Source organism: Peromyscus eremicus, chromosome 8b (genome assembly GCF_949786415.1).
Source record: "Peromyscus eremicus chromosome 8b, PerEre_H2_v1, whole genome shotgun sequence".
NCBI classification, from domain to species: domain Eukaryota; kingdom Metazoa; phylum Chordata; class Mammalia; order Rodentia; family Cricetidae; genus Peromyscus; species Peromyscus eremicus.
The window spans coordinates 1,049,309-1,072,202 of record NC_081424.1 but is presented as its reverse complement, the minus strand read 5'-3'; the positions used below and the strand labels follow the sequence as shown (position 1 = coordinate 1,072,202).

The 22,894-nt window shown below is 44.9% G+C and overlaps 1 protein-coding gene across 1 annotated transcript in view; it reads left to right on the top strand.

Moving 5' to 3' along the window:
- Window positions 1-832: 832 nt before the first annotated feature.
- Sim1 (SIM bHLH transcription factor 1) overlaps window positions 833-22,894 on the top strand; it is a 77,329-nt gene continuing 55,267 nt past the window's right edge. The window contains exons 1-9 of the mRNA XM_059272424.1: window positions 833-1,103; window positions 1,587-2,196; window positions 11,025-11,107; window positions 14,178-14,267; window positions 14,731-14,839; window positions 14,976-15,061; window positions 15,593-15,792; window positions 15,980-16,086; window positions 16,759-16,906. Coding sequence (XP_059128407.1) covers window positions 2,022-2,196; window positions 11,025-11,107; window positions 14,178-14,267; window positions 14,731-14,839; window positions 14,976-15,061; window positions 15,593-15,792; window positions 15,980-16,086; window positions 16,759-16,906 — 998 coding nt within the window. The 5' untranslated portion in view covers window positions 833-1,103; window positions 1,587-2,021. The remainder of the gene's footprint in view (window positions 1,104-1,586; window positions 2,197-11,024; window positions 11,108-14,177; window positions 14,268-14,730; window positions 14,840-14,975; window positions 15,062-15,592; window positions 15,793-15,979; window positions 16,087-16,758; window positions 16,907-22,894) is intronic.

Here is a 22,894-nt window from a genome sequence, read left to right as displayed (position 1 = left end):
AGACTGTGCCCACTCTAGAAGGAATATTCAGATTTGTCTTTTGTTTCTTGAAATAAGACCCGCAGAGTTGCCCAACGGTTTAGATAACAACGCTGTAAGACGTCTATCTGTATGTCAGTCGTTCCAGCATTCTGGCCTCAAATATCACCTCCTTCCCCCGACAGCCCACTCTCTGCTTCCCATAGGAAACTGCCCAGTAGAGCTGTCCATCGCATCAGCCACAAACGCCAATCATTTCGAAAAAGAGGCCCTTTTTGAGAATTAAAGGCAGGTATTTATTTTATCTTGCGGTGAATTCTGTCACAGTGGTGTCGGTAAAAATGTCCAGCGTCGGTCTCCCGCACCATATCCTGCTGGCACTTGGGGCTCTGCCGTGGGCAAATCCTGGCCACCTTCTGGGTTACTGTCGCCTCTCTTCCCGGAGCCCGGGCCGGACAGCAGCCTCGGAACGCTCCCGGCCCAGGCAAGGCCGCGTACTGTGCAGACACCCTAATCCAGGGAGCGCGAGTGGCGCACGGTCCCCGGAAGGCCTCGGGGTTGGGAGCTGCGGCGGCAGCGGGGCAGCGGCGACCCCGTGCCCGGGGCTCATTAGGAGCGGAGCTGCCAGGAGCGTCGTAGGACCCGAGCCGCGAGCCCAGACGCGTCGGGGGTGGCGCGGGGAGCACTCGAGTCACTCAGCCCTATTGGCCAATGAGCGCCGCGCCTTGGGGCGCGCCTGACCAATAGGAAGAAGGAAGGCTTGAGAGTGGCATTGGAGAAGGGCGGGAGAAAGGGAGCCTGGGAGCGAAGTTGAAGCTAAACCCGGTAAGCTATAAAGAAGTTACAGGGGGGCGCTTTTGGCTCCCAATTAGGAACAGTACCGGCTCCTAAGCACGACGGAGGAGGAGGACTCGGAAAACACCTCGCCCGTCCCGAGCCCGTGTCCTCCTCCTCCTGCTACCTCCCCCTCCCCCATTCATGTCCCCGGGAAGGCCGCTCAGGCGCGCTCTGCGGGCTGCCGGTGACAGCAGGGAGGTTGGAGCCGAGACTCAGCCCGCGCGCCGGCATGAGCGCAGTTAGGGGGCGGGAGCCTCGGGAGCCTCCGCGGCGCGCGAGGGCGTAAGGTAAGTGAAGCTCCAGGCGCCAAGAGCGCCAAGAGCGATGCCCGCAAGGGGCCGTCGCGCGTGCCACCTGTTAACCCTGCTCTGCAGTGGCCGGAGTATGACTGCCGGACTCCCCCGGGGCTTGATGCGTAAGCGGCAATTCTCGAGGAACGCCTCAGACGTGAGCCCCGCGCGGGAGAGGCGGCCCAGGGTGGCGGGCAGTGGAGGAATTCTGCGCGGCGGAATCCCGCTTCCGCGGCCCGGGAGCTCGGCTTGGGGCGCGCGGCGGGCCGAGGGCTCTGCAGACGTGCGTTTAGCCGTCGGGGCTACGTTCCGGACGCCGCAAGCGTGACTTGCCGGCGGTCTCCGGGTCTTAAATACCCTGGGTAGCGACAAGCGGAGCGTGGGCGCCGAGGCCCTTTGGGGACGTTTTGAGGAATTGCAGTAGGTGTGAGTCTAGCCAAGCCAAAGATCTCTCATGCTCTGATGTTCTTGTTTTCGTAGTGATCTGAAAGAAGTTAGTTACCTGGGATTCCTGTTCTCCACAAAACGGCTCCGAACCGTCTCCAGCGCCAGAGGGAAGGAAAAGCAAACGTCGGGTATTATTATGTCGATTTTCCAAGGACAGGGGTTCTCACCACAGAACCGATGAAAAGGCTGCCTCTTCAGGAGTCCTGCCAGCATTTTCTACTTACAGCTCGTAGGATTGCCGGGATTTGCTGTGGACCAGCAACTTTCTTATACTTACATCTCACGACTTCAAGAAGGTATTTTGTTTGCTGCACTGTCCAGTTCCTACCACCATTCCGGTCTCCCTGAGCAAAGTTTAGCCTCTTCGTTCAAAGTTATGTGAATGTGATTGCTAATTGAAAGGTAACTTTTGGTTTTGGATGAGTCTGTGGAGTTTACGTTGTAAGAAGAAAGGGAGCCCGAGACACGATGAAAGAAAAGTCTAAAAATGCTGCCCGGACGAGGAGGGAGAAAGAAAACAGTGAATTTTATGAACTGGCTAAATTACTGCCTTTACCCTCAGCCATCACCTCGCAGCTGGACAAAGCATCCATAATCAGACTCACGACCAGCTATCTCAAAATGAGAGTGGTCTTCCCAGAAGGTAAGCGGCTGTGCCTAGATTGGATTTCAAAGAAGGGGTAAGCCTCCCTAGCCAGCACAGAAATGTCCTAGTGTTCGCCCTCGCGGGTTGTAGTCTCTACAAAGGGAAACTTAACCAAGCTATTTGAACAGTCAGCGCCAAACGCCTCGTCTTGCCCTTTTCAGTCCCTCTCTACCTCCCCATACGTTTCTCTCCACCCCACCCGATATGTTTGGTTGGGAAGAAGCCCAATAGCGCTTTTGTCAACACTTCAGATACTTGGCTCAGTTGAAAGCACTATTAATCCAAACATGACTTTCCTTTTTATTCCTCTTATCAGAAATATATGCAGTAGAAAGCAAGAGTACTGCCCTTTGCTTTTTTCTTTTCTTTCCTTTTTTCTTTCTTTCTTTTTTTTTCTAGGTATAGATTAGATTAGACCTATATACATGGAGCTAGGTGAGCCAGATAATAATTTCTCAAAAGGACCACAATTCTGCAAGAAGTGGGGCTTGTGCACGGACAGAATGTCCTGACTCTATCAGTCTCTTGGCTGTTTATAGTAAATTGGTTCTGAGTATTTAAGATGTTTACCAAACTGGAGCTCAGAATACCCAAGATTCAAGAAAAGCAGAGAGAACATGCAGAAATGTATCCTCAGTGTTGGGCTAGCAAAAGAATCCAAACAAATTCTTACACAGCCTAGAAGTTAGAATAACAGAGCATTAGATATGATTTCAAATTGAAATTTCAGTGACCAAGATTCATTGTGAGAAGGCAAAGCAGCCTTCACAGAACATGATTTGTGTGAAATCATCTCTCCTTACCAGGAAAAGGTAATACTCACTGGGGAAGGGACATTTAATCTCCCATTTGCCGGTCCTTACTTACATCCAAATAACAAATAGAGTAGAAAAATATTTTGTTAGGGGAGGAAGTTTTGAGAATGTAAAAGACTGATTACTAGACAAACAAAACTTCTAGAGAAAGATCCGTGTTTATTTACAAATGCGAACTTTTTGACGTGTTTGTTGGTTTTAGGTGTTCGCTGCGTGTTGTTTTTGATGGGGGAGTGGTTATTGCTAGGGGATGAAGTTCACTTCACTTGATCTTTGTTTAAAAGCTTGCAGAAACACTGGGAATTAGTCAGGGCCACCACACAACCTTCTGAGTAGTTGGTTTCCACCCCAACCCCATTAATGGAGTTATATAGTTGATTCTTTGAACATCTCTTTCACCCTGAAATCCAGGGAGGAGAGAAATCACAGGTTAGAATACCTAGAAAGTTTTTGGGTTTATTTTTCAAGAAGAAAGGAGAAAGGACATATACACTAAAAAAAAAAAAAAAAAATTACATTTCACATCCCAATTGTGCTGAGAGTTGCGATGGGAAAATCACCATTGTGCCACACAGCCTTCTGCCTAAAAAAGAGATCTCTTTGTCTTTTATACTGTCAGCGCCTACTTTATAAAAATAAAGCTATTTCAAACTCGGCTGGCTGCACTGTTCCTAACAGGATTATTAGCAGTGATTTGTCAGCTACTGTGGTCTCAGTGGGCTCTCTTTCTGCGTGATTTCTAGTGGGTCTCGTCAATTATCGGTGCCGATGTCGCTGGCTGTTTGATCAGAAGCAGCATATGGTGCTGCTTGTGGGGCAGCGAATAACCGCGGGAGAAGAATAGAGGGCTGACTTCCCCAGCAGTCACTCAACAGAACCCGGGAACCCACAGGCCAGAGACCTTAGTCTGCTCGGTGCAGACCGTGGTAGCTCAGAGAGGACCCGCCTGGTTATTTTTTTTGTTTTATTTTTGTATTTTAAAAGAGGGAGCTTTCTTCTGATGGCTCTAAGTCTTAAAAATTAAAAATTACATTGAAATAGAAGGACCCAAAGTAAATTCTCGTTATTTTTAACAGAGTGCCAGGAAAGATTTTCCATTGAGGTCCTCTCGGTGGCCAGGCCCCTTGGCTACTTTAACCTACAATTGTGCTTTCTACAGCCCCCTCTTCCTGAACCCGGCCCCTCCCACCTCCCCTCTCTTCTACTACGGGTGAGTGTGAGTTTATGAGGAGGAGGGGATGGACGATGTGTGAACTCTGGGCACATCATTTATTTCTCCAGCTTCTGTAGAGTTCATAACTCACCCGCAGCCTCCACCCGATGAGTTAGCCAGGATCATCAGAACAGCTGGCACCAAGGGATGAGGTTTTAATTTTGAGGTTGCTTGAGCTTCAAAAACCCCAAAGCGAAATACAGCCCCTTAAGGTAGTAAAGAAAACAACAAGAACAAACAATTAAAAAACTCAGCAGTTTTCAAAGAAGCAAAATAGTGACAAGCCGCAGAGCCAGGCACTACCTGCAGGGGGTGCCAAATTTGAGATTGGCCTTGACTTAGGGTTCAATCTAAGCATTGGGGAAACTGAACACTTTATATCGCTGTAATATTTTTAGTGATGCTAAATAGAATTCGAAGTTACTTTAACATCTTGAAGCGTTCCTGCTACACAGTAGGTCTTCAATAAAGTTTTATTTTAAGAATAAGAATGGTTATTTTATCATGGTGAATATCCTACCACATGGATTTTTATAGGTTGTCTAATCTCAAATGATTACAAATCTGATGGCGTGGCTACAGGCATAACAACGTCGTAAAACTTGTTTTCCATCTCACCGTTAATTTATAGAACCGTGTAATGTACAACGGTTATATTACGGTAAGTGGACAAACAAAATATGTTCCACACTCATCTGAAAAAAAAAAAAGAAAAAGAAAGGGGGGATAGAGAAAATAGGTCATTCCTGTACATTTACCCCCTTATCAGTATAGTAGCCTTTGTCTGGGTCCATGTTTCAGCATTAATTTGTTTATTCTGAGTGGGTCATACTCAACAGTTGAGTGCGGAATGAGGGAGTGAGGAGGAGATAATGATGCAGGAATAACCAAGCATTGGCATTAAACTGGGCGTGGTGGTGCACACCTGAAATCCGGAAGAGGGGGTGGAGGTGAAGGTAGAAGAAGAGGAAGAAGGGGGAGAAAAAGGCATTGGATCAGCATTAGAGATTTAATAAGAAAAAAGGAAGATCAAGGAAGGGTCCTGGGAGAGCACTGAAAGTGAATATCTTCTGACTAATCACATTTCATTCTAAAACAGTCTCAACAAAGAAAAATTGAGGAATGTAGAAATGTCTAAAACCTTGGTGCTATCAAATACAGAAAAATGGTATTAAGGTATTAAAACAAGGGGCTGGAGAGAGGACTCTGTGGTTAAGAGCACTGGCTGCTCTTCCAAAGGACCCTGGTTCAATTCTCAGCACCCATGTGGCAGCTCACAACTGTCTGTAACTCCAAGGTCTGACACCCTCATATAGACATACATGCAGGCAAAACACCAGTGCACATAAAATAAAAATAAATATTACAAAGGCATTAAAATAACAACAACATGATTTTATTTATGTGCGAAACAGGACAAATTCAATTCTAAAAGAAGTACATATTTGTTACCCAGCTCTAAAGTAATTTTGGCCAGGGGCATAGTGTCATGCAGAATAAACTGAAAGATCAGATATGGTTTCAAATCTCTGCTTATAATCTTGGTAATATCACTACAATTCATTGTCAATATGTCCATGAAAAATAAAAATAATCAGAGTTGAAATTAGTAAATACATAGGGACAAAATTCCCAAGACCTACAATATTCATCAAAAAATCCTGGAATCTTTAATCATTGTATCTTTGAGTCAAAAAACTAAAGAATAAAAAGATCTCAGTTTCTCACATGGAGCTGTGATTTAAGGATGTTTTTCTTGCTGCTCAGGGAAGTGATTGAGCATTGGGTTTCCATGTTTATTTTCTTACACAAGTTTTTCTCATTTAAAGCCTCTTTAAGCACAGTTTACGCTCAAGTCTGGCTTTCTCTGCTTAATTCCACTTTTAATGTTTTTTTAAGTGAGTGCAGAATTAAACTGTGTGCAAGGCAGATTTATGACTAGAACTTGTAGATTTGATCAACAAAAAGTAATTTCTAAGGGAAATTAAAAACGAACAACACCTTAAGCAATGGTGGGATGCTTTCAAACCGGACGCAACCACCCATCTAAAAGCTATATCCTTAAATATGTAAGGATAGATTTTATTTCGGGGGAGGGGGTTCAGTTCTGGGAAATCTTGGTAGCTTTGAATTTTTACAGTCAGATGCAAGCTTCGAATGCAAACTCCTGGATTCTTGCGGTATTCCCTTGTCAGTCAGTATTTCTCAAGAAAGGGAGATCAACAGTAACAATATCGATGGTTTGTTTGGGTGGGGCACATAGTGCCAGTATCTTGGACTGACAATTGTTTAGGATCAGTCCTGCTACTCAGAAAGTGCTAACGGAATGGGAAGAGTAGGGCAAACTTCTTTCGCAGTTTTGAAACGCTGACAGATTTGACACTCTGGCGGTTCCGTTCAGACCCCTGGTCACTTTTTATCTGAGACCCTACTGCGTTTTTTCCACAGCAGAAAGCACGCAGCCCACTAGGTCCGCGTAATATATTTTGTGGCATCTCCCCTTTTAGTCCGGGCATAGTTTCCAAACCAACTGGGTCTTAGGTCCACGCAGAATCGGCGAAGTCTCTACCTTTGGGACAGGCTTTGCTAGACACCAGAGTGTGACACACCCTTTGTTCTGCCCAGCCGCTGATGCCAGCCCTGAAAGTGGTTAAAAGCTCAGGGGAGATAGGATCATCGTGCCCTGTTCGCGGATGGGCTGGATCGGTAGATCGCCAGGTGCGGAGCCACCCTGCTACGAGGCGAGGGTCTTCGTACGGAGGTGACATTGCCAAGCCCCGGGCGTTTCCGAAGACTTCAGCCCTGGACCATTGCGCTTGACACCTTCAGCCTACTTGCAGGACACTGGTCTCGGGTTTTAAGCTAGACCCGGGGAAACCCTGCTGCCCCCAAGTTCTTGTAGTGTTCAGTGACGCGAAGCGGGTGCGGTCCAAGTTACACAGCCTGGTTGGCAGCCTCTGTTCCTCCACCGGAAGCGTGAACTCCGGGGCGGGATGAAGCATAAGAAACGCGACTAGTGAGTGACCTGCGGCCTTGGGCTGCGAAACACACACACACACACACACACACACACACACACACACACACACACAAGCACTAGAAGATTCCGGTCACAACCACCGTGGCTCTGGTCCGGGAGAGGCGAGCACTCAAGGGAAGGGCACCCGCTGTGGGTCCGCGCAGCGGTGCAGGACAGGCCTCGCCGAGGTGGGTCTCCGCAGCCTCCAAGAGCCCACTCTCCCGCAGTGGCCAGGGTCGATTCCTAGCGCTAGTGGAGACACTGGTGCGCTCTGGCGTTGGATAAAGTGCTTTGCCCTGGGACTGCACCAGGAACTGCCCGGAGCAACCATTCGGCAACCCTCTCTTCCCCCAGAGAGCTCTGCAGCCCAAGCGCGCCGAGCCAGAACCTGGAGTGAAAGCCGGGGCAGTCTTTCAGCCAGGGCGCCCTAGTCCTGCAGGGAAGAAGATGTAGTATTTAGGGGTTTGGCTTTCTTTGTCACACACTCCTCCCCAGTAGCAGCTACCAGCCTCTGGGGACCTGAAGTTAGGAGGAATATGCAAGAACTCACCCCCGTCCCCAGTGGTAGACGGGTCAAGGGACACCTCCTTGTTGCCTCAAAAGCATTCTAGGCATTGTGTGTGTGTGTGTGTGTGTGTGTGTGTGTGTGTGTGTGTGTGTGTGTGTGTTGGGGGGGCACATTTCTATGGAGTTGATGACGGAGGAAAGAAAGAAGGGGCCACTACAACAAGCTCTTCTCTTTCCGGCTAGCAAAGGCGGTAATGGTGCCTGGCCTGTAATCTGTATTTTGTCAAGGGCATGAAATTCATTCGAAGGAAAAGCCCGATCAATTTATTTTTGCTGCTTGCAATAACACAGCTGGATGATGCTTTGAGCGCGCGCTAGACTGGGGCTCATCATTCATTCACCAAGAACGGGCCTAAATGGTGCCTGTGGGATTAGGTCAATTTTAGTGGATCTACTTCGCCTCATTTGGTTACTAATTGGTTTCTTGTTTTATAAATCGAAATCTCATTTTCAGGAAATTACAAAACCCGCGCAGTCAGTCCATTGAGGTAATCCTTGGGTCAGGGGGTATTTAAATGGAAATGGCTCAACCGCGCACCAAGGGTAAAGCAACAGTGGAACTTGCTCGGGTTTTCACAGGAAATGTGAGCTAGCCCTTTAGATTCATAATAGAAACATCCTTTCTAATGCTACTTATGTAAATACGATAAACCAGACTTTAAGGGAAGAGAGAGGACTGAGAGAAGCAAAATTTATCTGCTGAGGTTAATGTGGCATATCTTGGAAATCTTCCAAAATAGATTATGTTTTCCTTTGTCTTCAGCCACTTTAGCTGGGGAAAATCCTTTTGTCTGAAACCTGATTTAGTTATCGCCTCCCTCACAGAGCGCCTTTTCTCCTTTGCAAAACCCTGTTCCCTCTGCCTCACCGAGTTACAAGGGAATCTTTAGATCTTGTTCTCACTGTAATCCCGCCGCAAAGAGAGCTGGTTCCTCCTCATTTTAAACAGACAATCAAAGGATTTGCGAATTTTCTGCGGTAGGTCAAGTGCAGAAACGAAATCTCAGCTACCCCCTTCCAACTGAAACCTGGTGCTGGGGAGCTTCACCGAAGAAAGAGGTGAGAGGGTCCGCGACAGCACTTTAAGACTTTGGGGATTGGGGACCTGGAACTGGTTGGAGGAAGTGTCCTCCACACTTTGGAGGGCGAGCTCCTTCCTTGTTGAGATCCACTGGTAGATCAGGGCAGTCATAAAACATTAACCCAGCCCCAACCGTGTGACAGGTTTCCTCTGCCGACAAAAAGAGAACGCAGCCTCTGTGAAACCAACTTTCCTCCCAGGTGTGCGCGTGGGGGGAGCGCAGAGGGGGGAGGGACTCTGTTAGCCCGCACCCGCACCCGCTCGGGCTGATTATTAACCTGTGGGCAAGTCTTATTTTCCCTTGTAGGCGCATGCTAATGAGGGCACAACCCGACAGAGCAAAACAGGCGCGGAGAGTTCTGAGGCAGGGTCCTTTTACACGCCCCCGACAACCCCGCGACCCCACCTGGTGATTTTTTTTCAGGTCTTTAGAGTACCAGGCGGTTCCAGGCGACCCTCAAATTTTTCTATTAAAGACGTTTGTTTGCCGAAAACGCAGGTTTTGCTAGCTCGTGGGGCTGCCGGAGCTAGTCTCTGACAACCGCAGCCTCAGCCCACTAGAGGACCGGCGGGAACGCCCTGCCCCTGATCCCACGAAGCTGCTGGTTTCCAGGGGTTCGCGGGGCCCAAGGTCTACGCCGCCCAGGTCCTCGGTACTCCGAGCAAGGAAGGACTTTTCTCGTTTCCTTAGTGTGGCCAACTCCTTTAAGTGGCCAAAACTCGAGAGGAGGAGAGGGGAGGGGGAGGCAAACCGAAGGGGTTTGTATGGGTGACTGTGACCAGGCCCTTCTGTACTGGTCCACGAGGATGACTGGGACTAGGATCACGGAGTCACTCGGGGAGGGAATCTTAGACGTGCTGGAGCGTCAGGAAGGATCACGCTGCACTTTTAACGGAGGAGGCGGTCGCAGAGTGGAGCCGCAGTATTTGCAGAGCAGTGCGGAAATCGTTAGATTTATTTAGGTGTGCAAACACCCAGAAAGACCCCATTTGAGCCTGAGGGGCGCTTACCGTTACTCGTTGTCAGGGTTTTGATCACTTGCTTAGGAAGCAGGTCCTAGCTAACGCCTTCAAAAAAGTCTACCCGGATGTTTTATTGTGAAAAACTCTTCCACTTTCTATACTACAATTTGAGCGTGTTTGTCACGGTGTACGTTTCAAAGTATTTGTCACTAACGAAATAGATCACCTTAAAAAGGAAAACGGTTAAATCTTGTTAGTGATGTGAAAACGAAAGGATTTAACTATTGAAATAATTTTATCAGCAACATTTAAAAGACACCCATAAATAGTTGAACATGCCTATGCACTTTTTTGGTTATTTTTATTTCATTCTTGATACAAGTAGTAGATCATATTTTATATTACAAATGGGGATTCTTACATAAATATTTCTTAAAGCATATTCAGGAAAAGTTTGTGCCAAAGGCTTGAAAGGTTAATGTGCTAAAACTAAGGGAAGGAACTGCCTGTCTTTGTTGATAGATGATACTAGAGAAGTTGGGAAACCGATTCTAAGTCCAGAATAGAGCGAAAATAGTGTCCAACGGCTGGCACCTCAACGTAACCGACCCCAAAAGAGTCGTTGGTGTTTTTGAGGGGTGCGGGGAGGGAGGGGAATGGGGTGCCGAGGATGAGGCAGAGGGAAGCTGGAAGTCAACCACAATTAGGGCTTTCTCCAAGAATACTCAGGTCAGGCTGAAGGAAACCAGCGTCCAGAAAGCCCGGCAGCCAATCAGAAAGGCCACCTGGGACTGAGCCTATGTGGTCTGTGGCCTCTGGTTTCTTTGGGTGGCAGTTGCATTGGCAAAGTGTGAGGGCTCTCTCGGGCTGCTTATCAGGAGGAGGATGAAAACTTGGGACGAAAAATACTCTTCCCACCAGCTAAACAGAACAGGAACCCACTTCGAAGATAGCGCTGGGATTGTCCAGGCCTGAGGCCACTAGAACTCCTGTAGGACAGAAGCTGCAAGCTGACCCAGTCTCCCACTCCCGCGGATCGGATCCCAAACGGGGCGAATGTAACCCGCGCTGCTTCGGCTCCCGGAGTGAGAGAAGCGTATTCGCACTCTAGTCCCCGACTGCCAGCAGGGCCCGGGTTCTTGTGCTGAAAGTTGTGTGTCTCCACAGGGCTTGGCGAGGCGTGGGGCCACACCAGTCGAACCAGTCCCTTGGACAACGTTGGTCGAGAACTGGGCTCTCATCTACTCCAGGTACAGGCACAAGATTCCCGATCACCTGGGCACCACCCGGGCTTTTGTTTTCTCAGGGGAAAAAAAAAGGGGGGGAGAGGGAGATCACAACAGCTCTCCTTAAATCTGAGTTCTTAATCTAGCTGGGTGAGGATGGGCCAGTGGTGCCTGGGAGGCTGAAGGGGAAGCAAAGTGACAACCAGGACCCTGAGGTTGCAAATCAGCCTGGCAAGGCCCCAGCAGGGCTCCGTCCAAGGGAGGGGATTCCGTTTGTCGCTTTTCGGCTAAGAAAACTGAAATGCGCTGCGCCAGGCCTGGGAGGCAGGACTGAAGAAGCATCTGAAATGAAGAATCTGCAAAGGAAATAACCGGAATCTGCTGTAAATGCCCTCGGTGCTTTAAGCTGGCGCATTCCGGATCCAGCTGCGTCTGCAACTCATTTCTTCTCTTCCCGGTAGTTCCCAGGCGTACTCCTTTTGCCAGCGCCCTTCACTTCAGGCTAGCCCAAGCTCTGTACAAATCCAGCAACACCATACATATGCACCCCCAAAGATGAGTTTAAACAATGTGAGGTGGCCATCACCTTGTTATTTGCAGTGCAGAGGATTTTTAACTGCCTGTTGGCGGCTTAAGTCACAGAGCAAATATTTTAAATAATAATGCTCCCAGTGGCATTTTTCAGTGTGACACTTGTCCCCCACCCTGCACCCTCTATTGTTATTCAGGTCCACTGGGGTCTCCTAGAGTGGTAGCCTGGAACCTGAGAAGCCCAGTGAAGCAACCAGCGGTGGCTGAGTCCTTCACTTCCCTTCTCAGTCCTAGAGACCAAATAGGTTTTAGTTTTCCTAACAAGGAGAGGACTTGGGTTTTTCCCCACTGATCTGGCCTCCACTTTGAATTCATCTAGAAAAGTCCATAGCTCCCTTCACTGAAACATCCTACCTCAGTACCAGCTGTTCCATGCCATCTCTCCTTGTTTCTATATATTTTTTTCCTAGCAATATGAGCAGGAAAACAAAACCTGAACAGCTTTTCCCTTTATACTTTTCTTGGGTTTCTTTCCACTCTTCACCAGGCTTCTGACAGTTGTTCTTTAACACTCTGAAGTTCAAGGGGTTCTTTGCTCTCCTCTCCATTGGCTCCCACTTCCCTGCAGTCTGATTTCCCCCCATTGGGCCCTACACAGTCGCCACACATCTGTTATCAAGGACTTAACTGAGCACATTCAACTAACAGGCACAGGAAGATGAGTGGTGTGCCACAGGAAAAGCCCTGTTTCCATTCTTAGGAGGGCTTTGGTGTTTCTGGTGGTGTGGGTATTACAGAGAAATACCAGAAAGGGAAAGAGGAGGCCTCCTTTCTAAATTGGAATGGGCCTAGTTAGAGAGGACTTGGTGAAAAAGCATCATTTGGGCAAAGAAGGAGGTGACCCTCGTGGCGACACTCTTCTTTCCTGTGTTTCAACAACAATCTCCTCCATTTGTCTTCTTTTCTGCCTGTCTCTTTTTTAAAATGCCATGCCATTGCCTGTGATGTCATTTGGAAAAGTCTTAACTCCTTTCTCCTCTCACAGCTCCAAAGACTCCTGCAAGTCGTAAACTAGCACTTGTCTCCTGAACTGTTTAGTCCCTGTAACTCCGGCTGGTCTCCCAACTAGACACATTTCAGACAAGACTGCATTATCTCCCTTCTTAGACTTCTACTTACGTAACACCCAGGTTTCCAGCTGGAGAGGTGACACAGGCTCACAACAAAATCTCAGTTTCTCTAAGTTTTCAGCCTAGTTAATGGTGCTGCCTTCTGCATAATCTTCTTTCTGAAGTCAGGAAATCAACCTTACTTTCTCTCTCTGCCACCAATTAATATAAAATTTGCATTCAGTGCCATCCTTAAATTAGACTCTTCCCTTTCCTAGATGCGAATTCAGGCCTGAAGCTATATGGGCTCCTCATCCAGACTCCTGTAGATGATTCTGCCAGGAAAAAGGAACACATAAAAACATATTATTCTCTTGCTTAGATTCTGTTAGAATCACAATGCCTGCCAGGGCAATTGCAGGGTCCTCAAATTGACATCTCAAACTCTAAAAATCCACTGAGTATGTAATTATGTAGCCCCATCTCATACCAGTTTCACCAGCTCTTAACACATCAGACCAGCTCTCCCCTCAGTCTTTGACTTTTATTACATCATTTCTTCTGCTTGAGATGCTCTTCTCTTCAGTCCTTGCTTCTTCCTCTTCAGCGGTCTACTGAACTCAAGTTCTTCAAGGCCTCTGTAATGCATAGTTTCTGGGTCTCTTGTCTATTCAGCTCTATCTACTTAATTGTGTGGTCAACACATTTATCTTCAGGCGAGTTGTCCCTCTGAGCTCCTTAAGAGCAGTCTGGTTTATTGTAGGTCTCCATTGCCTCATTCACAGAGATGAAGGGACAGGGAAAGTCTAAGAAGTTTCTTTACAAAGAGCCTGCCAGCTTGATGCATCAGTGTAAACATACACAAACATACAGTGTCACACTACTTTACAGACTGGCTGCTGAGCAAAGCCTCTCATCTCCTAAATCCCCCTCTCCTGACTCTTTCAGAGTCTTGGCCAGCTTCCTTCTGTCTATAACCTCAAATTGCCAGTTCTTCCATGTCAACCAGTGTCTGCTGTACTGGATATTTTTCAAGCCCAGCTATTACTCTCTTCACTGTTGATCACTGTCACCATGGAACCCTTCAATATTGACACAGGTTCTTACTGGAACCACTATCCTCAGGGCCTAACCTATTTCCTGTTCCTGTTGAAGGCTGTGATTCGACTCCCACACCCAGAACTTTTGTGTGCCACAGATTCTTTTTTTTTCCCCCAGTGGGTCTTGAGTCTTTGTAGGACACTAGCCTTGTCCATAGCCTCACTCTGACCTGTCAATGTGCTGCACACTTACGGGCCTGGGAAGTTCAAAGCAGGAGATTCTTGTGGCTGTTCTGTGTCCTGTTTCTGGACCCTCTGTCACAGCCCCATCTGTCTGCACTGACTGTGTCTAACTTCTGTTCCCCTTGCTCGCTTCATTCCTTCAGATCTCTCACTCTATTTCTGCCTCCCCAGACTCTGGATGGCTTCATCTTCGTGGTGGCCCCAGATGGAAAGATCATGTACATTTCAGAGACAGCTTCGGTTCACCTGGGCCTTTCTCAGGTAGGTGAGTGGTTCATCCTTCCAGCCTGCAATGTGCACAGCTGGAATTGTGGGGAGGGCTTCCCAATCATTTTACATCTGCATCTGGACACTGAAAGCCTCTCATGTGACAGGGGGACTCAATCACCCCTACCTGGATTTCCCTCCTCCTTTAGCTTCTCCTGCAGGTTTAAACAATTGCTACTTTTTAGAATTCTTACCATGAGCCAGGCATGGTGGGAGGAGTTTATGTTGTTTTACAAGCCTTACAAGGGATGTGACTGTGACTATCATTGTTCTCAGTGCTACTGATATTTATGATTATTTTACAGGTAAGGAAGCTGAGAGTTAGATAAGATGGACCAGGTAGCAAGCAGCAGAACCTATTCCATCTTTACGGCCCTACAGATGCCCTGATGCAAGTTCTCAGCTTCTTCTGGGGGCATTGTACGACCACAGAGATGGTGATCCCTCCTCTTTACAGGTGGAGCTGACTGGAAACAGCATCTATGAGTACATCCACCCGGCTGACCACGATGAGATGACAGCGGTGCTCACAGCCCACCAGCCCTACCACTCGCACTTTGTACAGGGTGAGTTAGACAGGCCTTAAGCACCTGCTCAAGCCTGTCAGCTTGGGGGCTTTCCCCCAGTTCATCTTGGCTGGGACACTGCTTCTTTTGGCTGCCTGTCTCTAGTCCTGAGCCTTCCTCCTCTTCTTTCTCACAGAGTATGAGATCGAACGTTCCTTCTTTCTGAGGATGAAGTGTGTTTTGGCCAAGCGGAATGCTGGCCTCACCTGCGGTGGCTACAAGGTGTGTGGTTGAGTTGGAAAGTCCACTCTAAGGGTGGCCAGGCAGGGCTTGAGGCTTCTGGGGGTAAGGGAGGTGGGTTCCTGCCCCAGGAACCACACTTGTGAACCACATTTGTAGTGCAGCCCTGAAAGGTCATTAAACTTTGTGGGCACCTGGGGGCCATTTAAAAGACTAAGCCAGGACAATGGGCTGTTTTTAAAGAGGAGCCTTTGGAACTGTAAAGCTTTTGAACCCCCAGTCATTTGGCTCTCAGTGAGTTAAGGACCAAAGTCTTAGCTGCAAGCTGGGGTTCTCTAGTTGAATCTTTGGAGAGCAGGATCCCTGCCCCAATTCATCTGTGGTAGGATTTGGTTTACAAAAAGCCGTTTACATCTCTCTCTTCATTTTCTGTTTTACAAGCTCCGTCACTCTTTTGGGGGCACCTTATGGTTTGAGACCAAGTAGAATCTTAACATGTTTCAAACTCCTCTGCATCCTTTAGGGAGCTCTTCCTGACCTCTGCTGAGTCTCGCCCCTCCCCCTCCAACACAGGTCATTCACTGTAGCGGCTACCTGAAGATCCGCCAGTACAGCCTGGATATGTCGCCCTTCGATGGGTGTTACCAGAATGTGGGCTTGGTGGCCGTGGGTCACTCCCTGCCTCCGAGCGCTGTCACAGAAATCAAACTACACAGCAACATGTTCATGTTCCGAGCCAGTCTGGACATGAAGCTTATTTTCCTGGACTCCAGGTGGGTGGGCAGTCAAGAAAGGGACTCTAAAGAATGACAGTGTTTAGAGAGGGAGAACATTCCCTTGACTTTACTAGCCCATTTTGCAGGTGGGGCATCTGACCAGGTTTTGAGAAATGGGGCCAGGAACCCAGGTAAGGGGTGATGAAAAGTCCTACATTTATCCCTAGGGGATTTTTTTCCCCAGGGTGGCGGAGCTGACTGGGTATGAACCTCAGGACTTGATTGAGAAGACCCTGTACCATCACGTGCACGGCTGCGACACCTTCCACCTACGCTGCGCACATCACTTACGTAAGGCCCCACCCTACTCTCAAGGGAGTGGCAGAGCTGGAGGCCTGAAGTCCAAGCAGATTGCTGGGGGTTCTCCCTAGAGAGGTAGGGGTGGTAGTAGTACGAGAGACTCGGGAAGGGACTGCTGCGGCGACCCAGTCTGGTATCTCGGACTTAATGGAGCTGCTGATACTAAGGGAGTGGGAGGGGCGTTCCTCCAGTGGGGTTTCATTCTTCACCTGCAAACATCACTAAAGACGAGAGAACTGTTTAAACAACCTAGGCTGCTTTCCTCATGCACATTAACTCACCTTGCTTTTGATATAGCTTTGCTGAGAGCTTAATCTCCCAGGATTGAGGATTTAGAGCTGGACTTCCCCCTTATGCAGTAGGAAAAGCTAGTCTGGAAAGTGGGAAACCGTTAACTTTTAGTGTATTCCCCATTGCTAGTGTGGAAGACAGCGGCCCCAGGAGGGACCATACCAACCATTAGCATATAATGGATATCTATTACTGGGGCTCCGGGCCTCAGTTTAGTTTAACCGGCAATCGATTGATTGGGAATTTGCCTGCCACCTCTCCCACCTGCATTGGCGCAGTTGTTACAGCATTGAGGGGCTTTGCACTCCAACCACCAGGCACTTGGACCTGTCTAGGACAGGCTGGTTCACTACCATCTGCCTCTCTTTCTAGTGTTGGTGAAGGGGCAGGTGACCACCAAGTACTACAGGTTCTTGGCGAAGCACGGCGGCTGGGTCTGGGTACAGAGTTATGCCACCATCGTTCACAACAGCCGCTCCTCCAGGCCGCACTGCATCGTCAGCGTCAACTACGTCCTCACGTGAGTGCCTGAGTGCCAGCCTGAGACCCCCTTCTCCAACTGAGCCGTGTGTTTTGTGTGCTCGGTCAGGCTCAGGTCTCCCAGGAGAGGCCTTTTGATGCGGGTTGAGGACTTTGAAGGCTCCCTTTGTCGTTTTCTAGGAAAAGATTTAGGAGTTTCCCCAATACTGTCCATATTTGCTCTCTTTTCAAAATAATCCTGTATTAAATAAAATTTAATGCGGCAGAGAGAGGGAGAGGGAGAGGGAGAGGGAGAGGGAGAGGGAGAGAGAGAGAGAGAGAGAGAGAGAGAGAGAGAGAGAGAGAGAGAGAGAGGCTGAGAGAGAGAGAGAGAAGGATCCGACGCACAGAGCCATTTACTATTAACAAACTGGACATCTGTTTCACTTTTTCAGATCTCGGGTTTGAAGTTCTTAATTTCAAACAGAGTCTCCAATCAAAGTTAGAATTCTGAAAGAGAGTTTTTTCTTTTCATTTTTCTTTTTCCTTGAATCAAAAAGGGGACCTGAGTGACCAAGAGAGTCTAACTTTAACCCCTAGAAAGCAAAGGCTGTAGGTTAGGCTACACGAATTTGTGGGTGCTAGATTGAAATATCTTCTGGATCTGCGGGGCGTGACAGACACGGCAGCTGCTGCATTGGAATCTTGTTCTTTCCAGAAACATACCTTGCAGCAGATGACACGGTCTAGTATGTGCCTGCTGAAGGAGCATATTCTGTGCAGTGTTTGTGAAAGTCAAGTTGCTTAGGGCTGAAGTCTTTATAAAGAAATCTTTTGTGTGTTCATTTATTATTCTTTTAAGAGGTTGAAAACTTGTGATTTTAGAGGACCTCAGAAATTCTTTACTTTGGAAGTATTGACACACCAGATACTTAGCAGAAATGCTATTTTGACATTAGGAAGTTGGTTAAAAGATGCTCTTTGGAATAGAGTATAAAATACAAGATGAGGTTTGGGTTCATTCCACATTGCTTTAAGTTGTCAAATAAAAAATGTAGTGGCTGGAAATATGAAATATGCTTAGCAGTAACATTCAGTGCTTTGTTTAATAAGAAAATTCGGTAGATTCAGAAAATAAATTTGAGTAAGGATTTTTAATTGCTTGATTAAAAATAATAGGTGGTTATTAAGAATATTTTAATTGCTCACTTTTTAGTAAACCATATTAAAAGAAAGATTCGATTTTTGTAATAGCAAGGAGGTAGTGTATTTTAATACAGAGTGAAAACATACCACATACCATTATTTTGGGTATCATGAAACAATCCATCTATCTAATGGGCACGGTCTTTCATATTATTAAAATAAACATGAGAAATTGGCAAGGCATAATTCATATAATAAACCCATGAAGCAGAAGTATTAAAGGGTGAAAAATTATGTCTGCTTACCATGGAAAAGAAAGGAACATTGTTAAGGAAGGTGCTTTGTGTGTCTGAGCCAAAACAAGCATTTTATATAACCTCTATTCTCTGATGGTGCCTGTAGTTAGTAATCATTCTTTATCAAACAACAGGGTATATAGCCACACAGACCCCTACAAATGATCTGAATGAAAGCTCGACCTCCCAATGGGTAAGCTTAATTGTTTGGAGTCATTTTGAAATATTCTGTTTTGTTTTTCCAGTGGGTAAGTGTTCTTTTTCCTTCTGCTGTCTGCACTTTTCTTTACACACTTCTTGAGAGCTGTGGAATTAGACCCTTAACTTTATATCTGATTAAAAAGGAAGTGATGGTAGAAGGTACATGATTTAAGGAAGGAAAAGTAACATTTACTGAACGTTTTGTACCTCAACTGAAAACAGAAGCACACACACACAGAAAGAAGCATGTATGCACAGGCGCACAAGATGGAAAGCTGACGTTGGTTACCCTTTTTATGAGTCTGTGCTCCAATTCTTTGTATAAAAATTCTCAGAACAATTTTTATAGCTGCAAATGTGAAAACTGCTTCAGATGAAATGTCATCAGTTGGTTCTGTGTGTGTTGACAGGATTTCCATAATGAACAGGTTGCCATTTGTTTGATGTGTATATCACACATCTGGCTGGAAGTTACTAATTTACATTGTCTTAGCAAATTAAATACATGGCTATTGATTCTCTATGGTAGTAGTGAATAACCACATTTGTTTTGGGGCTACTTCTTCATGCAGCCAGAGAGTGGTAAGTGAATCCTCAACAGTGCCCTTAAATACTAAGCAAGCTCCCAAATAACCTGAGAGACCAGATGTTTTCCAAATGTAAACTTTTATATATTGTACACTTTGAAGTGATTTTCATGACATGGAAGTGGAGGAAACATTTTAAGTAATCAATCATCAAATGAGAGTGTGATGTTTTGGTAGAAGCTATGTTTATAAGAAGTTTATTTTTCTAATTTTCTGATAGCAAATGTATTGTTAAAATACACTTAGGAAAAAAATCAGTCATTATTATCTAATAAAAGCACCAATAAACCTTGCTTTAATAAGTAGCTGCAATAGTGCATGTAGGGAAAATAGGATGGTTTTAGAACAAGTGATGTTCTTTACCTTGTACTTTACTGGCTTCAATATGAACACCGAATTTTGCAAATCTGGAGAGAAAAATGCAAAGACACCATAGCATAAAGAATCTTAGCTTCTCTGGTGTCTGTGGTGCAATGTAAGACCTACTGTGTTTCTGTTACATTACCACCACAATAAAACAAAAACATGACTAGTTTATGATTTTCTCTAAGACATGCATAATCAAAGAGAGTTTTCTTATACAGCGAGTGCTCACAGGCTTTGAAATGTGTGCTAATGTGAGAGACACCCTGTCTTTAGTATTAAGAGAATAGATAAATTGAGAAAGTAACTAACCACAGTGACTGCTGGAGAGAGGCCTGGGAGTGTAAAATACAAAAGGAAAGCACACTGTCTGAAGACTTGAGTCTGGAACTCATATGTACTTCAGTTTAATTGGTAGTAGTAATTATTCATAGCTAGTTCAGATGGAAAACATTAGTATTTAATGCAAAGAAAATTGAAAATGTGAAACACCCAATAAACTATGAAAAGTAATTTAAAGGAAAATGGAAAATACTGGTTCTCTTTATGATTATAGACATTGTATATTTTAAAATTAAGAAATACTCTTCTACTTTTAAGATAAATCAGTGGAGTCCAACTATCATTTAAAATATCAACATTTTTTCAGACCTATATGTTGAAAGAATAGTACACTGTTGACATTTCCCACATTTCTTTTATGCCCCTCTATGATTGTATGTGGTTGATTTTATGTGTATATTTCCTACTAAATAATTTCAAATAAAGTTATGGACATTGTAGTTATTGCATCCTTACATGTCCTGCCTAGCTACTGTATGTGATGGCACATTTATAGTATTCTGAATTACTGCCTATAGAAGTTAGTGAAGGTAGAGATTAGCATTGGTTTATATGTGCCATTAAAATCAGTCTACTACTACTATTTATTGTGTTCATTGATGGGTGACCTTAGCAAGGTTGAGAGACAGTATTTGCAGTATTTTGTAATGGCTCCTATAGCCCTAAAGGGTATCATATTTTAAACTCGATTTTTTAATAAGAATTATAGACTAATACTATTGTGATATTGTGCTTGGAAAACAAAAGAAAAATTAGATTTTGAATGGTCTGACAGATTAATATTTTCAGCTTTTTTTTTTCTGCTGGTAACGAGTTTGCCTCTGCTTGTTTACTGAATTTAGAATTTAAAACACCGTTTTTAGTGGAAAATCTCAAGTGGTGTTGGAGGGTGATTTATAGATCGTATAGAAGGAAGTAGTTTTCTGTGTAAAGACTTCAATTTCTATGTTACTAAAAACAACAAACAGAGACAATCCAGATTTGTGGCTATCTACTAAATATTTCCGTGATTTTGTAGAAAAGTTGGCCAATGCCGAAGGAGAAACACTTAACATCAGAGAAAAATGTGCTTCGCATTGTAATTAACGCAGACCCCAAGCTTCTCATTCTTTTTTGCACACGGTTCTCAGTTAAATATTGTGAGAAGCCTCATACTTTTCATAATTAAAAAGATTTTAAAATGTTAGCATATTTGGTGAGTAGAAAACTTTATACATTCTTACTTTAACCAATGAACGTTAAAACACTCTCAAATTCATTTCTTCTTTCAGATAGGTTAATGGTGCCAAATAATTTCAGGGTTAAGATTTACATTTTTAAGTTTATTTAAGGACCAATGATATTTCTATTGCTAATAAGATTTAAGCAATACATTTTAAAACTTGGTGAATAATATGTAATCATCAAAATCATTCCTCTTTTATGTTGCACACGATGTCAGATAAAGGAAGGCCTTGCTGACTTCCTGACCTACAGTAAATATCAAATAGTTCCCTCTTATGCCTCAGATTGGTGGAGTACTTGTATAGATTTAATCTCTTTGATGGTTCAAAAATAGTAACCATGGACAATATATACCCATAAAATAGAGCCCATCCTTAATTGTATTTAATATGTACCACAATAATATTGAACATCAACATTATCCACAGATGATCCTTTATGTATCTTAATAATTATAGAAACAGATTGAAGGCACACTGGTATTAATAGTAATTTGTAACTACCAAAATACTCTATTAAAAGGAAGACCTAGGAGAGCATCAGAGCTGTGAGGTTCAGTCCCCTTTTTATGTACACAGCACTAATATTCATTTTAATCTTAGTCTTTATAAAATTTTCTATTATATCTTAATTAAAATGATTATTTTGTTTGTTTTTTCAAAACAAGGTTTCTCTGTGTATCCCTGGCTGTCCTGGAACTTGCTCTGTAGATGAGGCTAACTTTGAACTCAGAGATCCACCTGCCTTTTCCTCCTGAGACTGGGATTAAAGGTGTGCACCACACCCAGCTATCTTTTTTTTCCTTTGAAAAAGTCTTACTTTGTAGCCCTCAAACTACAGTTCTGCTTAAACTTTATGAATGCTGGAATGTAAACATGCTCCTAGTCATATTTTATTTGAATTCATCTTTTTTAAACTTGAAAATTTAGTGTTCTCTGAAGTAACAAACTCTGAACACACATTTCTTTCAAAGTATGTCTTAGTTGCTTGATTGGTTTCTTGAGTGTTCTGTGTAGTGGTAGGATCAGAGATCTAAGTTCTCATTTGCTGAGTGAGGAAACTGGAACTCACATAGGATAAGTGATAGAATCAGGGATTAAGTTTTAATCTTTAAAATTGTTATCATTATTATTATTTTATTATCATGGACCATGTGCATGCAGTATGCAGTACCTGTGCAGGCCAGAAGAGGGCATTGTTTTTCCCTGGGACTCTAGATAGAGCCCGTTCTGAGCGGCTATGTGAGGGCTGAAACCAAATCCAGTTCTTCTGGAAGAAGAGCTGTGCCATTACTCCAGCCCTCAAAAACCAGGAATTAAGAAAGAAAGAAAGAAAGAAAAAAAAAAAGCACTCGTTCTTTGAGAATTTCTTTGGTTATATTCATCCCCATCTCCCAACTCCTCCCAAGTCTACCTTCTTTCCCTTGACTTTCCTATTCACCCAAAGTCTGGGTTTTTTTGTTTTGTTTTGTTAAAAAAATATATATATATATACCATTCAGCCCAATTGTGTTGCTCAACTGTAACATCTTAAAGAAAACTGTCCCTCTCCCAGCAGCATTTGCTATCAAATGCCAATCGTTTCTAAGCTAGTGGTGGGATTCCATGCCTACCTCCCTTCACTCACGCTGAGATTGTATCTGGCTTGAACTTGTGCAGTTCTTGTGTGTGCTGTCTCAACCGCCATGAGCTTATATGTGGAACTGTCTGGTTGTGTCTGAAAATACACTGTTTCCTTGAAGTTATTCATCATCTCTGGCGCTCAACAATCTTTTTGTACTATTTTCATAGAAGGGTGTGACATCTATGTCCCATTTAGGGTTGAATGCTTCATAGTCTTAGGGTTTCTGTGTCAATAGCCATCTACTGCAAGAACAAACTTCTCAGTTAA